Source organism: Dictyostelium discoideum (genome assembly GCF_000004695.1).
Source record: "Dictyostelium discoideum AX4 chromosome 5 chromosome, whole genome shotgun sequence".
Lineage (NCBI taxonomy): Eukaryota > Evosea > Eumycetozoa > Dictyosteliales > Dictyosteliaceae > Dictyostelium > Dictyostelium discoideum.
The window spans coordinates 2,835,201-2,851,060 of NC_007091.3; the positions used below are offsets into that span (position 1 = coordinate 2,835,201).

The 15,860-nt window shown below is 22.5% G+C and overlaps 6 protein-coding genes across 6 annotated transcripts; 1 reads left to right on the forward strand and 5 right to left on the reverse strand.

Moving 5' to 3' along the window:
• Positions 1-34: 34 nt before the first annotated feature.
• Positions 35-1,734, forward strand: rmp (RNA polymerase II subunit 5-mediating protein; the record flags this gene model as incomplete). The annotated part of the gene is made up of 4 exons (XM_631129.2): positions 35-70; positions 155-404; positions 471-1,453; positions 1,534-1,734. The coding sequence occupies 4 exons, from the start codon at positions 35-37 to the stop codon at positions 1,732-1,734; spliced, it is 1,470 nt and encodes a 489-aa protein (XP_636221.2).
• A 143-nt stretch (positions 1,735-1,877) lies between these two features.
• DDB_G0294611 (hypothetical protein) lies at positions 1,878-4,394 on the reverse strand (the record flags this gene model as incomplete). Its single annotated transcript, XM_001732977.1, has 5 exons — positions 1,878-2,723; positions 2,818-3,362; positions 3,480-3,761; positions 4,019-4,178; positions 4,392-4,394. The coding sequence occupies 5 exons, from the start codon at positions 4,392-4,394 to the stop codon at positions 1,878-1,880; spliced, it is 1,836 nt and encodes a 611-aa protein (XP_001733029.1).
• A 605-nt stretch (positions 4,395-4,999) lies between these two features.
• On the reverse strand, positions 5,000-10,957 carry myoH (hypothetical protein; the record flags this gene model as incomplete). Its single annotated transcript, XM_001732978.1, has 4 exons — positions 5,000-5,672; positions 5,764-8,585; positions 9,030-10,721; positions 10,829-10,957. 4 exons carry the CDS (start codon positions 10,955-10,957, stop codon positions 5,000-5,002), a joined length of 5,316 nt encoding a protein of 1,771 aa, XP_001733030.1.
• Positions 10,958-11,993: 1,036 nt separating this feature from the next.
• On the reverse strand, positions 11,994-13,441 carry ctxA (actin bundling protein; the record flags this gene model as incomplete). The annotated part of the gene is made up of 2 exons (XM_631083.1): positions 11,994-13,048; positions 13,162-13,441. The coding sequence occupies 2 exons, from the start codon at positions 13,439-13,441 to the stop codon at positions 11,994-11,996; spliced, it is 1,335 nt and encodes a 444-aa protein (XP_636175.1).
• Positions 13,442-14,481: 1,040 nt separating this feature from the next.
• Positions 14,482-14,655, reverse strand: DDB_G0289491 (hypothetical protein; the record flags this gene model as incomplete). Its single annotated transcript, XM_631084.1, has 1 exon — positions 14,482-14,655. The coding sequence occupies one exon, from the start codon at positions 14,653-14,655 to the stop codon at positions 14,482-14,484; it is 174 nt and encodes a 57-aa protein (XP_636176.1).
• Positions 14,656-15,466: 811 nt separating this feature from the next.
• Positions 15,467-15,844, reverse strand: DDB_G0289493 (hypothetical protein; the record flags this gene model as incomplete). The annotated part of the gene is made up of 1 exon (XM_631085.1): positions 15,467-15,844. One exon carries the CDS (start codon positions 15,842-15,844, stop codon positions 15,467-15,469), a length of 378 nt encoding a protein of 125 aa, XP_636177.1.
• Between the last annotated feature and the right edge of the window lie 16 nt (positions 15,845-15,860).

Genomic DNA, 15,860 nt, shown 5'->3' on the forward strand with positions numbered 1-15,860 from the left:
ACTAAAAAAGGTGTATATTTGAAATAGATCCGCAATGAGTTCACAAGAAATTTTTAAAAAATATGAACAAGTAAATATTAATATTTCTTTATTTTTTATTTTTTATTTTTTTTTCTTCCCACTAATATTTAAAAAAAAAAAAATTTTAAAATAGAAAGTAGTTGAATATCAAGATCATATCGAAGAATTAAAATCAACCAAAAATGATTACAAACAATTAATTGATACACTACAACATTTACCAGATACATTACAACCAAAAATTATGGTTCCGATGGGTAAATTGGCATTTTTTGAAGGTAATCTAAAAAATACAAATGAAATTTTAATTTTATTAGGCGATAATTATTTCGCAAAAAGATCTTCAAAACAAACCATTGATATTATTCAAAGGAGAGATAAAGGTAAATAATAAATAACAATAATTGAAAAAGAAATTCATTCTCCTAATATTATTCTATTTATTTTAGATATTGATACAAGTATAAATGATTTAAGAGAACAAATTAAAGGACTTAAACAAAGGGTTTCAATGACAACAGATTTATCAAAAGCATTACATGAGAAAGAATATGATAATATAGTAGAGATCAAAGAAGAATATAACTCTGATGAAGAGAGAGAAAAAGAAAAGAAAAGAAAACAAAAACCACAAAAATCAACCACAACAACTACAACCACCACTACATCAAAAGATAAACCAAAAACTGAAGAAGAGAAAAAGAAATCAAAAGAAATGGATGAAGAATTTGATAAAATGTTAAAGAGATTATCAATTTTAGAAGAAAAGGAAAATAAAATGGGTGATGATTATGATGAAGAAGAATTTAATAAGAAATTTAATAAGAAATTAGATATTACAGGTAGTGATGAAGAATATGATGATGATAATTATAATAATAACAATGATGATGATGATGATAATGATGAAGATGATGATCGTGAATATTATCAAGAAGAAGGATTTGAAGATGAAAAACCTGAAAATTCAAATTATAATAAAAATATTGAAGAGGATGATCATGATGATGATGATGATTATTATGATGAAGGTGAAGAAATTGTTGAATATTATGATGAAAATGGTAATATAGTTGATATAAATGATCCAAATGTTGAATATATTCAAGGTGATGATGATAATGATGATAATGATAATGAAGAAGATGAAGTGGATGTAGAATTAAATGAAAGTGAATTAGAAGAAATTAAAGATTTCCATATGGATAAAAAAGGGCAAGATCTTAGTGAAAAAGAAGTAAAAGAATTAACAGATTTTTATCATTCAAAACAAAAGAAAAGAATATCTTATATTGATACACCACAACCTCCAACTCCTGAAGCAACAACTTCCATTACTCCAAAATCAATCTTAAAAACAAATTCATCTGGTAATTTAATGTCAACAATTCCAAAATCTTATAATGAAAATGACGAAAATGATATAAGAAGAGTAAGAATTTTTTTTTTTTTTTTTGGAAACCAAACCTTATCTAACATGTGTATTGTTTTTTTTTTTTTTTTTTTATTTAGTATATTAAAAATTTAGACAAACAAGAAAAATTTGAAAATCAAAAAACTATTTCAGTTCCAAATCCTCCTAAAGATGTGGCATTCTCTGGTGATATTGTTGAGAAGGAAACTGATTTATTCCCATTTGATGAAATTCCAAAACCAACACCTCCATCAAATGCAAAACAATCAAGATTTAAATCATCAAGACAAAATAAATAAATAAATTAAATAATTTTATTATTTTTTTTTTTTTTATATATATTTTTTTTTTTTTTATTTATTTATTTATTTTTCTATTTTTTTTTTTTATTTTTTTTTTTTATTTTATTAATTAAATTTTCATTCTTGGATAATTTTTTTTTTTACTTGGTTTTTGGTTTTTTGGTGGCTTTTTCTTTAGATTCTTCAGTGTCTTTAGTTTCTTTGGTATTTTTAGCAGCTGGTTTACTGGCTGTTGATTCAGGTTCCTTTCTTTTACCATTAGTTTTGGTAGCAGTGGTGGTTTCTTTGGTTTCTTTGGTATTTTTACCTTTTGAAACTTTAGCTTTTGGTTTTTCAACTTTTTCTTCAGCATCATCCGCTTTAGATTCTTCTTTTTTCTCTTCTTCTTTTTTCTCTTCTTCTTTTTTCTCTTCTTCTTTTTTCTCTTCTTTTTTCTCTTCAGCTTTTTCTTTCTTTTCATCAGCTTTAGCTTCTTTTTCTTCTTTTTCTTCTTTATCATCAGCTTTAGTTTCCTTTTCTTCTTTTTCTTCCTTTTCTTCTTCCTTTTCTTCTTCTTTTTCTTCTTCTTTTTCTTCTTCTTTTTCTTCTTTTTCTTCTTTTTCTTCTTTTTCATCAGCTTTTTCTTCAGACTTTTCATCAGCTTTTGGTTTCTTAGCAGCAGCTTTCTTTTTAGATTGTTTTGGAGCTGGTTTAACTGGAGCTGGTTTAGCAGCAGCTTTTTTAACAACTCTTTTAACAACCTCTTTCTTTGGTTCTTCTTCAGATTCTTCATCTTCAGATGAAGATTCATCAGAGTCTGAATAACGACCATCATCAATTTGAGTTTCTTTTGATTTTTTAATACCTGAAGACCATGATTTCTTATCTTCATCTGCAATCTTTTTAACAAGGTCAGCATCAACTTCCTTTAATTCTGTTAAAGAGAGTTTAAGAGCATCTGGGAAAGTTTGTGTAGCATTACCAAAGAATCTATTTACTGCTGGTGACTAATAAATAAAAAAAAATAAATAAAAATATTAATATATTAATATAATTATATAATTGAATTTCTTTTTTTTTTAAAAAAAAAAATATACATACAACATATTTTTGAATATTATATTTTTTATGACGTGGATAGAATTTATAGATTTTACAGTTGTCATAATCTTCAGCTTTCTTTGGAGAGTAAGAATCGATTTCAGCCTTCAAATCATCATATTTCTTTTGGGCAACAGCTCTAGCTTTAACAAATTCATCTCTGATTGCTTTATCAATGACTTCAGTCATCTCCTCTACTAAACCATTATCTTCAACAAATTCACCTGGATATGTTTTGATACTATCGGATAATTTATCGAAATAGATTTCAAAATCTTTGGTGACACCAGTGACTTTGCCATCAGCATCTTTCAAAACTTTGAATGGTAATTTAGTTGGTGGTTTGGTTGGACCTGCTGTTTTTTCATCCTTCTTTTTACCTTTATTTTCTTCGACCCATTTCTTGTAGGCCTCTTCTTCTTGTTTTCTTTCTTTGATTAATTTTTCACCAGCTTCTTTGGTTAATTTACAATCCTTTAATATGAATTGAACATTTGTAATTGGTGTAACTGAAAATGTTTTGAAAATTTTTGGAATAAGAATATCTATAATTAAAAAAAAAAAAAAAAAAAAAAAATGATTAGGAATTATTATTATTTTTTTTTTTTTTTTTATATATATATATATATATATATTATTATTTATAAATAAAAATTACATACATGGAAGTAAATATTGAATATTTAATTGTTTTTCTTCAGAGATTTTTTTACCTGGACGTTCTTGTAAGTTCAATGTAAAAATTTTGTATTTTTTATTTGAAGCTTGATTGGAATATCTTGATGGAATATATGGAGACCATGATAAATGGAAATCAGAGAAATTGTAAATATCTTCACTACCACCTTGAATTGATGCTTTACAAATTTTTGATGGTGGTGGTGATGGACAATCAAAAACAACAATATATGGCATATTAAATGCATAGTCACCTTCAACGATTGCTATTTAATTTTTAAAAAAAATAAAATAAAAAAAAGTGAATATATAAAAAAAAAAAAAAAACCAATAAACATAAATTATTAATTTGAAATATTGATTATATTGATAATTGATAATTGATTATTGATAATTGATAATTGATAATTGATATTGAATTAAAATTAAAATTAAAAATAAAAATAAAATTAATAAAAGGATATCTTTTTTTTTTTTTTTTTTTTTTTTTAAAAAAAAAATAATAATAATAATGAAAACATACGTTGAGCACCTAAAAACATGTAAAGTGGTTTATCAGTTTGTGCATGTGAAAGTACACCTCTTTTAAATTCTCTCTTTAATTCTGGGAATGTCCATCCTTCTTTTTTCATACTTTCCCATGTATTAAATTCAAAACCGATTGGTGTTAGTTCTTTCCAATCCTAAATGATATCATTGATTCCAAATTATTATTATTAAAAAAAAAATAAAAAGATTAGAACTTATAATTTTTAAATATTTTATATTATTTTTAAAAATAAAATAAAATAAATAAAAGAAGAGAGAAAAAAAAAAAAAAAAAAAAAAAAAAAAAAAAAAAAAAAAAAAAAAAAAATTCCCAAATATTTATTTAAGGGATTTCCTTCCACCCTCACCATAAATTTTTTTTTTGGGGGGTTAAATTGTTGTTGTTGAAATTCCTGCTGCTGTTGAATTTTTAAAAAAAAAATAACTATCGGGGTTATAACGGGAAGTGGGGGGGGCCCTATTTGAAGGGGGGGGGGTTGAACTTTATTTTTTTTGGGGGGCCACCCTTTTTTTTGTCGGTTCCAATTTTACAAAAAAAAATTTGAATTTTTTTACCGGTTTTAAAATAAAAAAAATAAAAAAAAAATAAAAAAAGGTGGGGGATTTTTTTTTTTTTTTTTGAACATGTCCTTTTTTTTTTAAATTTTTTTTTTCTCCCCTTTTTTTTTTTAAAATTTTTTCATTTTCCCAATTAATAAATAAAAAAAAAAAAAAAAATTAAAAAACAAAACAACAAAAAATTTAAAAAAAAAAAAACAAAACAATAAAAAAAAAAAAAACTTTTTAATACCTATTTAACATTTGTTTAATTTCATTTTATTATTATTATTATTTTTTTAATTTTATTATATATTGTGCACGCATAGTATTTTTTAATTTTTTTTTTATTTTTTTTTTTTTATTTTATTTTTAGATTTTTTTTTTTTATTTTCATTTTTTTTTTATTTTATTTTTATTATTTTTTAATTGATTTTTGATTATTTAAAGAAACAATTTCAATATTCTTTTTAACAATATTACTTACTAAATCATCACAAGCATATTGAACTGATTCTAAAGCATTTAAATTAATAGTAGCCATTAAATCATTTTCAGAAGAGGTTGAGGATGATAAAGTTTGATTTGAATTTATGAATTTTAAAGTGAAAATTTTTGAAAGATCCAATAAGATATTTTCATCAGGATTATATTTTGGTGAATCCATTAGTGATGTTAAAATTTCTAATGGGATTGGATCTTCAAAACTATCAACATCTGGTGAATACATTGTTAGTAATTGTTTTAATTGAGCTATTGATAAGGTTGGACAAATTTCATCACGAAGTTCATCATTTTGTAATTGAGTTTTATCAATCATTAAAATGTAAACCACCTCTTTCAAAAGTCTTAATTTATCACAAACACTTGAAGACCATTCTTTACCATGATGTAATTTAACCCAATGTTCCAATTCTGAAATATTCATCTTTATTGGTATACTACTTCTCAAACAACATAAATCCTTTCTTAATAAAATTTCATTAAATATCATTGCATTTATAAATGAAAATAATTGTTCAAATAATAATTTACATAAATTATTATTAATATAACAATTTTCTAATGATAATGAAATTTGAATTTGATTTCTAAAAAAAATAAAATTTTTAAAAAAAAAAAAAATAAAATTAGTAATAAATAAATAAATAATATTATAATTAAATAAAATAAAATACTTACAAATAATTTGTAATTGGATCCATAAAATCAATTTCTGAAGTTGTATCATTTAATGATTTATGAAGTATTGGTTGAATATAATCAGTGATGTTTTTAACAACATTTTTATGAGCTTTTACAATCATTGTTTGAAGTGTAATTTTTAATTTTTCAATTAATGCTTTATCTTGATCATTTAATGATAATTGATCTTTTGTATCTTGATTATAAGTTTCCATAATATTAAATAATGTATAGAAATTTGAAAACCAATAACATAATGCTGAACAATTTGATTTTGGATCTCTATAAATTACTTCTTCAACTTTATCACAGAAATAAATTAAAATGTTTACATTGGTTTCGATTGGATCTAATACACCAGTACCACTGCCACCACCACTATTTGTGCTATTTGGAGTACCAATAACTGTTGCATCAACATCATAAATATTCTTTAAGAAACAACGTGATAAAATGAATGCAGGTTCAGGTATTCCACCCATTTCAGATGGTACATATTTTGAAACTATTGAATCATGATTCTTTATGATTAAATCAACTAAATATTTACCAGATTCCAATTGACAGTTATTGAAATTCAATGCACTTACTAAATCTGAAATTGTACTTTGTTGAATATGTTTATCACTACCAGTTGGTGAACTTTGACTTAATGGATTACCACTACCATTGGTAGTAGATGTAGCAGGGTTGGTACCATTATTAAGATGATATTGATGTAATTGTTGTTGTGCATCAATCTCTTGACTATTTGTAAAATCTTTATATGATAATGATTTAATATTACTATCCATCATATTAATTGGTGATGTTGTACTTGTAATACTATTTGATGGTGATATATTATGTTGTTGTTGTTGTTGTTGATGATGAGAACTACTATTATCATTTGTAATTGAAGATTTAGTATAAACTACTTTTGGTGAATCATTAATATTTGAAGGAATACCAGGTAATAATGAACGTGGATGACTTGATGATTTTTTAACTTTTTCTTCCAATTGTGTAATTTGAAGTTTTAATGATTCAATATATTGTTTATGAGTTTCATCCATTTGTTTTAATTCTTTATATTCTTTTTCTAATTCATTAAATTGTCGTCTTGGTATAACATCAACATTATTATCATCATCATCATGGCCAATAGTTTCTCTTGATCTTGGTGGTGAAATTGATGAAATTTCATGATTTCTTTTTCTATCTTCACCTTTATGTTGTTTTGGGGATAATATTAAACTATCAGTATTATCAATACTATCATCACTACTGCCACTTATTGTTGTATCACTATTTGAATTTATTGAATTTCTAATTGGACTAGCTGGTGATGATTTTGGTGGACTAGTAACACCATTATTTGTTGTTGTACTACCTTCAAAACTAGTATTACCAACAACTTCATTATTTTTATATGAATGTTGATGTTGCTTTTCTTCTAAATCATTAATATGTTGTTTTAATTTTGAAATTATTAATTCATTTTGTTGTTTATATTGATGATATTCAGATTCTAAAGCTGAATATTTTAAAAGTAATTCTTCTTTTTCTAAATTAATATTACCAAAATCTTTTTGTAATTTCTCTTTTTCAATTTGTATATTTGAAAATTGTGAAGATAATTGTTCATTTTCATTCTTTATCTTTTGTGCCAATTGTGATTCCATATCTAATTTTGATTGAATATCACCCAATTTCGAAGCCAATTTATTCTTTTCAGCAACTACATTTGTTAATGATTTAGCTTCAGCTTTCAATAATTTCAATTGTTTCTTTGCCAAATTTGATCTCCACAATGATTGAATCTTTACAATCTTTTTAATTCTGTCCATTAGAGTATTGAATTCTTTAGAATCTTCTAAACGACGTAATAAACTTTGGAAATGAATAGTTGTTGATAACAATTGATTAAATTGTTTCTCCAATTCATTAGTACGAATCAATGATTGTAAATGAATTGCAGAATTCTCTTCAACCATTGAATTGTATTCCAATTGTTGTAAGTATGATCTAATTAATGATTGGAAATAAATTGAAGAATGTTTAGTACTTGTGTAAGCTTTTCTATCAGTGTAACCTCTCCATATTTTTTGAATAAAGGTTGCACTGTTTATCATGGTTTGTGATCTTAACAATTCCAAATTTGCAATAATACCTGACTTAAAAAATAATTTAGTTAAACCAAATTGAACTGAACTAATATCAATTGATAATTTATTTATCATTAATTCAGCACCCTTTCTTTTCAATTCTATTTGATTATTGGTACCACCATTACTACTATTTAAATCAGTTTCTTTTAATATTGAATTCCATTCCTTTGATTCATTTGAATCATCATCATTTTTAAAATCTTTTGCAACAATTAATTTATAACGTTTAATGAAATTATCATAAACTAATCTTGATGGATAACCAGATCTACTTATACGCAATTGTTCAATTACACCGCTACAACGAAGTTGATGTAATACCATAACATTATCAAATAGATTTGCTCTTTTTTCAGTATTTGGTTTAATACATCTTATATAATGTGGATTGGTAGAATTAATTGTTGTCATTAATGAATTTAATGATTCTTTAAATTGTGATGATACTGATGTAAATTTAAATGTTGATTTACCAGCAGCTGATGATGATGCTTTATTTCCACCAGCACCACCACCACCACTTGTACCACCACCTCCATTCATTTTCTTTGATAGGATTTGAAATAAATTTGTTAAAAATTTCCAATTACTTGATTCTAAGGCACTAACTTGTTCTGAAATTATAAAATCTTTATTCTTTTCTAAAAATAAATTTGTATCATACTCCACCTTTAAAATTATATTAAAAACAATAAAAATAATAATATAAAAAATAATTATTATTGAAATTAAAAACATTAATATATTTAAATTTTATTATTTAATTTTATAAATATACCTATACTGTAGTAATTAAATAAAAAAACAATACAAAAATAAAAAAATAAAAAAACAAAAAAAAAAAATAATTAAACCAACTGTTATTGTTTGTTTTTTTTTTTTTTTTTTTACTAATTGATAATTTTGGCGGTTAATTGAAATATCTTTATTTATATAGATATTTAAATGAAATTACCACCAACCACCTTTACAAAAATATTTATTCAAAAAATTTTGGTGGTTTTTTTTTTAATTGGTGGGGTATTTTTTAAATAATAAAATAATTATCAAGTGAACACACACACATAACAAAGAAAAAGAAAAAAAAAAAAAAAAAAAATAAATAAAACTTACTTTACCAGCATAATGGTCAATTATAAAATGAGTTTGAGAAAATCTTGGTTTTTCAAAATTTTTAGATTTTGAATGATTATTATATAATTTTGTACAAAGTGTTGATGGAGTTGATTTAGGAAATTGAGATTCTTCATCTAAAATACTTAAAATACCCAATGGTTTCTTTTCAATTAAATCTATACACTCTTGATTATCAGAGAATTCAATATATGACCAATCGATTTTCTCTTTTTCATATTCCAATTGTTCCAATTTAAAAATTTGATGATTAAATTGATTTTGTAATTTTTCATTTGCATAATTGATAGTGAATTGTTCATAAGAATTTGATTCAAATGATTCAAAACCATAGATATCTAAAATACCAATGAAAAGGAATGAATTATCTTTCTTTTCAGTACCAATTTTATCAATTGATTGATTAATCCTAACCACTAACCAATCGAATAATCTTGAATATAAAAACATTGATAAAGAATCTCTTGCTTGTGATGCTTGTTCAACTGTATGATTTATAGTATAAGATTCATTACCAGCTTTCATTTTTCTTGAACAAAACGTTGACTTTAATGAATCAACTGAACAACCTAATAATTTACATGATATTTCCAATGGATTATACCCACCAGCATCATCATCACTAAATGATTCACCAAATGATGAATTTCCATACTTGATTATGGATGAATCTTCTTCCTTACCCTTTTCAAATTCAATATTACCAATATGTAAAATTGATAATAATATCTTATAAATTCCAATTAATTCATCATTTGATAAACCCATTACTTTTAAAGCATTTTCAGTTTTTATAAAAACTTGTGAATCATCAACACCATCAATTGAATCACAACCACTTGAAATTAAATAATTAAAATCTGATGCTTTACATTTTAATAATGATTTTAAATCATCAATATTATTATTACTACTACTACTACTGTCTTCATCTTTATTATTATTACTACTATTTTTTAAACAACAACTATTATTAAAACCTTTAATTAATTGATAAAATATATGATAACCTCTTTCATTTTCTGGTGGTTTTACAATTCTAGATTTCTCCAATAAATAAGTTTCTAATTTTGCACCAACTATTGTGCCTTTTATTTTATCGAAATGAATTTCAATGAATTTACCAAATCTTGAAGAATTATCATTACGTAATGTTTTTGAATTACCAAATGCTTCTAGAATCGGTGTTGATTTTATAACTTGAGTTTCAATATTATTACCCTCGACTATATCCTCTTCAGAGATTAACGATGTATTTACACCATTACCTTTTTCACCCATTGCTGCGAAATATTGTAATAAGAATTTAGTAGTTTCAGTTTTACCTGCACCAGATTCACCAGATACTAAAATCGATTGATTCTTTTGAAAATTTAACATCTCTCTATATGCTGATTCTGCAATTGAGTAAACGTGTGGTGCTAATTTTGAAACTGGTTGATCACAAAAACTTTCAATCATTTCTTTACTATATATTGGTAATTTTGTATATGGATTAATCGCAATCAATATGCTACCAGTATATGTATAAATTGAATTAATTTCATATCTTTTTATTAAATTATGTATTACTGCTGCTTCATGTAAATGTGATAATGATGTCATATCATCTATTCCTTCTTGAATTACTGGATTTTGCATTCTTAATTCATCTTTTTCAATTTTAATTTCCTAAAAATAATAATTAAATAAAAAATGTTAAAAAAAAAAATGTTAATATATTATTCTTTTTTTTATTTTTTTTATTATTTTAAATAATATTTATAGATTATAATTACTTTTCCATTTTCATCTCTAACTAACCAACCTTCACCAGGTATTTCTTTTATTAAGTCACCATTAATCCAACCTTTTTCTGGATTTGGTACCCATACTTTTTCTTTACCACAATTATTATCAATCATCATTAATTATTATTATTTCTATTATTTATTATTTTTTTTTTATAAAAAAAAAAAAAATTTATTTATTTATTTATTTTATTTATTTATTTATTACTATTATTATTTTTACAATTTTAAAATTTTTAATATGAGTATGAAATTAGTAATAAAAAAAAAAAAAAAAAAGAAAAAAAAAGAAAAAAAAATTAAAAAATAAAAATTAAAAAATAATCAATATATAAAAACTATATTATTTTTTATTTAAAAAAAAAAAGAAAATATTCAATAAATAATATTGAGAAGTACCCTAAATTTTTTTTATTTTTTTATTTTTTTATTTTTTTTTTAAAATTTTATTTTTAATAAAAATAAAAAAATAAAATAAATGTTTAGTTTTTTTTTATAAATATGGTAAAAATTTGGGTTAAAAAGCGAAGACTGGAGGTGGTGACATGTATTTATTTTAACCCTTTAAAAATTTCATTTTTTTTATAAATTTTATGTCATAGTAGTGTTTGTGGTTTAACCAAATCGAATATTTTTTAAAAAAAAATAAAAAAAAAAAAAAAAAAAAAAATCTTGTGGTTTAAGTAATATTAATAAATTTTAAAAATAGGTTTAATTCAAATTTATTTAAATAACCCTATTCAAAGATTATTAAAAAAAAAAAATATCCAAAAAAAAAAAAAAAAAAAAAAAAAAAAAAAAAAAAAAAAAAAAAAAAAATAAAAATAAATATATAATAAATTATTAATTAAAATATCTTTAAAAGTTTTAATTATTTATAAAATATTAATTTTTTATTTTATTATAAACTTAAAAATAGATAAAATTTTGATTTCGTTTTCAATTATAATTTATCATTCATAGTACATAAATAAATATTTACTTTATTGGATTAAAAAAAAAAAATAAATAAATAAAAAAATAATTAAGTTTTTTTTTTATTTTATAATAATTAGGTTATCATTGTACAAGTTTATTTTTTTTTTTTTTAAATAGATTATTATATGATTTTTTTTTTTTTTTTTTTTTTTTTGGTTATTATTATTTTTTTAATTTATTTTTTTGATTTTGATGATTTTAATTTTTGAGCTTTTAAATCATCTTCTTTTTGATTTAAAAGTTTCATAATTGCTAAATTTTCTGCTTCTAATTTTGTGGCTAAATGTTTAACTTGTTCACCAAATGGAAGACCAGAGACTTCGACGATGATTTGGTCATCGATAGAGGATGAGGAAGAGTTTTCCATTGTTAACTTTTGCCATTTGAGTAAATCGTGAACGTGAGTGTCGAGGTTCTTTCTTAAGAGACCAAGACCTTGAGCTTCAGCAGCACCTCTGATTCTGGTGGCTTCGATTTGTTGTTCGAGTTTTGATTTTTCATCGATGGCTTCAGCTAATTTCAATTCCAAGATAGCTCTATCCTTTTCGGTCTTGGCTAATCTTGCTTCGAGTTCCATACGAGCCAATTTCTCTAATTCCAAGTTCTTTAAGGTTTCATCGAGTTTGGCTTCCAATTCACGAAGTCTCTTTTCACGTTCAGCACCTTCGGACTCTAATGATGCCAATAAACTATTGAGTTGATCCTTTTGTTTGATTAATTGTTCACGTGAGACCTTTTCAGATTCCAATGAATTCTCTAAACCGGCTAAACGATTTGCCATTTCATTTTTGCTACTCTCTAAACGAGCTTTCTCTTCCTTGGCTCTATAGGCATGGAAGAATAAAGATGTGTAGAGAACGAGTGAACGTTCATCAGTGGTACCACGCATAACCTCTTCAGCTTCCAAGAGTTTTGGTACACCTAATCCTTTTTCGGCGAAATCAAATGCAGCGTTTAAACGAGCAATTGGGTCCATTGCTTCAAACTCTTGGAATTTGAATGATTCTGGTTCAAATTTATGTGAGAGTGCTAAAAATGCTAAACCATCACGGAATGATTTGGTGAATGATGTAATATTGACACCATCATAACCAGTGGTAGTATTCTTACACCATAATAATAAACCTTCTTCTGATGATTTATCACCTTCACTAATAACAGCAATACGATATTTACGATATAATGTCCATAAAAAACCTAAAATCATTTTTTTATTATTATCAACAAAATCTAAAAAATAAAAAAAAAAAAAAATAAGAAAAATTTTATTATGTTAATATATATATAAATATTTAAAAATATTTAAATAGTTTATAATATTTTTTTTTTTTTTTTTTACATACCTTCTGAACCAATACCTTGAACTTTAATCTTTAATTCTTCATCAAGGAATTTAAGAGCAAGTGCAACATTTTGAATCATATTAATACGAGCTTTTGGTTCAAAATCATACTTTTTATTAAACTTTTTGCTACTGATGAGTTCCAAAAAGAAGATTAATTTGACACCATCACTCAAGTCTTTACCGACATCTGAAATCTTTTCACCTCTTTTATCTAAAACTGAATTTACCCATGCAGTAAATGCTTTTTCTTGTACTATTTCCCAATCTTTACCTGCCATCTTTTTTTTTTTTGTTTTTTTTTGTTTTTTTTATTAAATAAATATATTTAAAATGATAATAATAAAATGGAATTAAAATAAAGTTTGATTAGAAGTTAATTAAAAAAAAAAAAAAAAAAAAAAAAAAGGAAAAATTTTTTTTTTTAAAAAAAAAAAAAAAATTCAGTTTTTTTATAATAAAAATAACCCAAATTATTTGAAAATTGTTTTTTTTTTTCTTTGGGTTATAATTTTTTTTTTTTTTTTTTTTTTTTTTTTTTTTTTTTTAAACAATGATTTGACTTAATTAATTAATTATTCTTTTATTATTTTATTTATTATTATTATTTTTTAAAATTATTTATTTATTAATTTTTTTTTTAATTATTTATTGATTATTTTATTTTATTTTTTAATATTTTTTTTAATATAAAAATAGAACATAAAACTTGAAGTATCATTTTGGGGGAAAAAAAAAAAAAAAAGGTTTAAAAAAAAATTAATTAAAGTAAAATTAAATCCAAACCTTTTATATGTATGGTGTTTAAATAAAATAAATAAAATAAATAAATAAAAATAAATAAATAAAAATAATTTTAAAAATAACCTTTTAATTTAAAAATAAAAATAAAAAATAAAATTCCAAAAAAAAAAAAAAAAAAAAAAAAAAAAATTAAATTTGAAAGTTTTTTTTTTTTTTTTAAAAAAAAGGGGTTTTAAAAAAAAAAAGGGGGGGTTTGGGGGTGGATTTTTTTTTCAAAACCCCCCAAATTTTTTTGGGGGGGAACCTAACCAATTTTTTTTAAAAAAAAAAAAAAATTTTTTTTTAAAAAAAAAAATTTTTTTTTTTTTTTTTTTTTTTGGGGGCCCTTCCCCTTTTTTGAATTTTTTTTTTAAAAAAAAAAAAAAAAAAAAAAAAAAAAAAAAAAAAATTTCACCACTTGAATTATAAATAAATAATACCAAACCCATTAATGTAGCTTATTGTTATTTTTTTATTTTTTTTTAATTTATTTGATCGTTTTTTTTTTTTTTAAAAAAAAAAAAAAAAAAACCCACATCTAAATTTTCCAAAATCTTTCAATTGAAACAGAGTTAGATTGTTGGATTGGATTATTATTATTAAATGTACAATTAATTAAATTTGTATTTGATATTTCTTCAACGATTTTGAAAGTCTTAAAAATAGATTCAATAAAATTAACAGATACCTCTTTAACAGTACCAAAGACCATTTCATCATCAGAAAGGTCATCAAAGGTTGTACTTAATTTATCAATTAAACTCTTTCTAGATGAACGACTTCTTTTTTCAACAATAAAATTTTTTCTAACTTTCTTGGACGACAAATATTGGTTTTTCCTATTAAAAAAAAAAAATAAAAAAAAAAAAAGTTAAATATATTTTTTAAAAATGTTATTTATTATAGTTTTTTTATTATTTTTACATTTTATTATTTATAGTTTCAAGTATTTAGTTTAATAATAGTTAAATAAAAAAAAAAAAAAATAAAAAAAAAAAAAAAACATTTCTCAATACACACCGACACAAAAAGAAATTTCAAATTTCAATTTTTATTATTAATTTTATTTTATTTTATTTTATTTTATTTTATTTTTTATTTTAAAAAAAGTGTCAATCTTGATAAAATTAAAAATATATTTAAATTATAAATCAGAAAATAAAAAAAAATTTTAATTTTATAATTTATATATAGATTATAAATTTATTATTTTTATTCATTCTAAACAATTTCTATAAAAATAAATGGAAATTTTGATAATAGATTACTTAAATAGAGCTTTTTTTTTAATTGAAGTAATAATTGAATATTTTAATTTTTTTAATTTTTTAATTTTTTTAATTTTTTTTATTTTATATTAAAATCTAATTTTCCAAAAATGGTCCTTAAAAGATTTAATATCCATACTATTAAAATAATGATTTAATTTTAAATAATTTAAATAAAAAAAAGAATTAAAATTTTTTAAAAAAAAAAAAATAATTTTAAATAATTATTTTAATATGTTTTTATTATTATTTTAATTATTTTTGTTCTTGACGTTGTTTCTTTACTTCATCATGTACTTTGAAAGAATGGTCAACATCTTCTTTTCCTTTATTCATTATTCCAGCGATATATTTGCCATGAATTTCTTGACCTTTTTCAAGTTCATAGTTTAATTCTACACCTTTTTCCTTTAATTCATCATCCATTCTTTTTCTTTCACGTTCTACGTTTTCTTGACCTCTTTCAATTTCTAATTTTGCTTTTTCAGATACATTTCTCATATGTAATTCATGATTTAATTCACTTGTTTCTTCTCTTCTTCTTTCTTTAGTTCTACTATAAGTTGGACTCTTTACCATTAATTCTGGATTAGTTGGAGGTGGTGATTTAGCTTGTTCTAATTTAATATCCATTTTATTTTTTTTATTA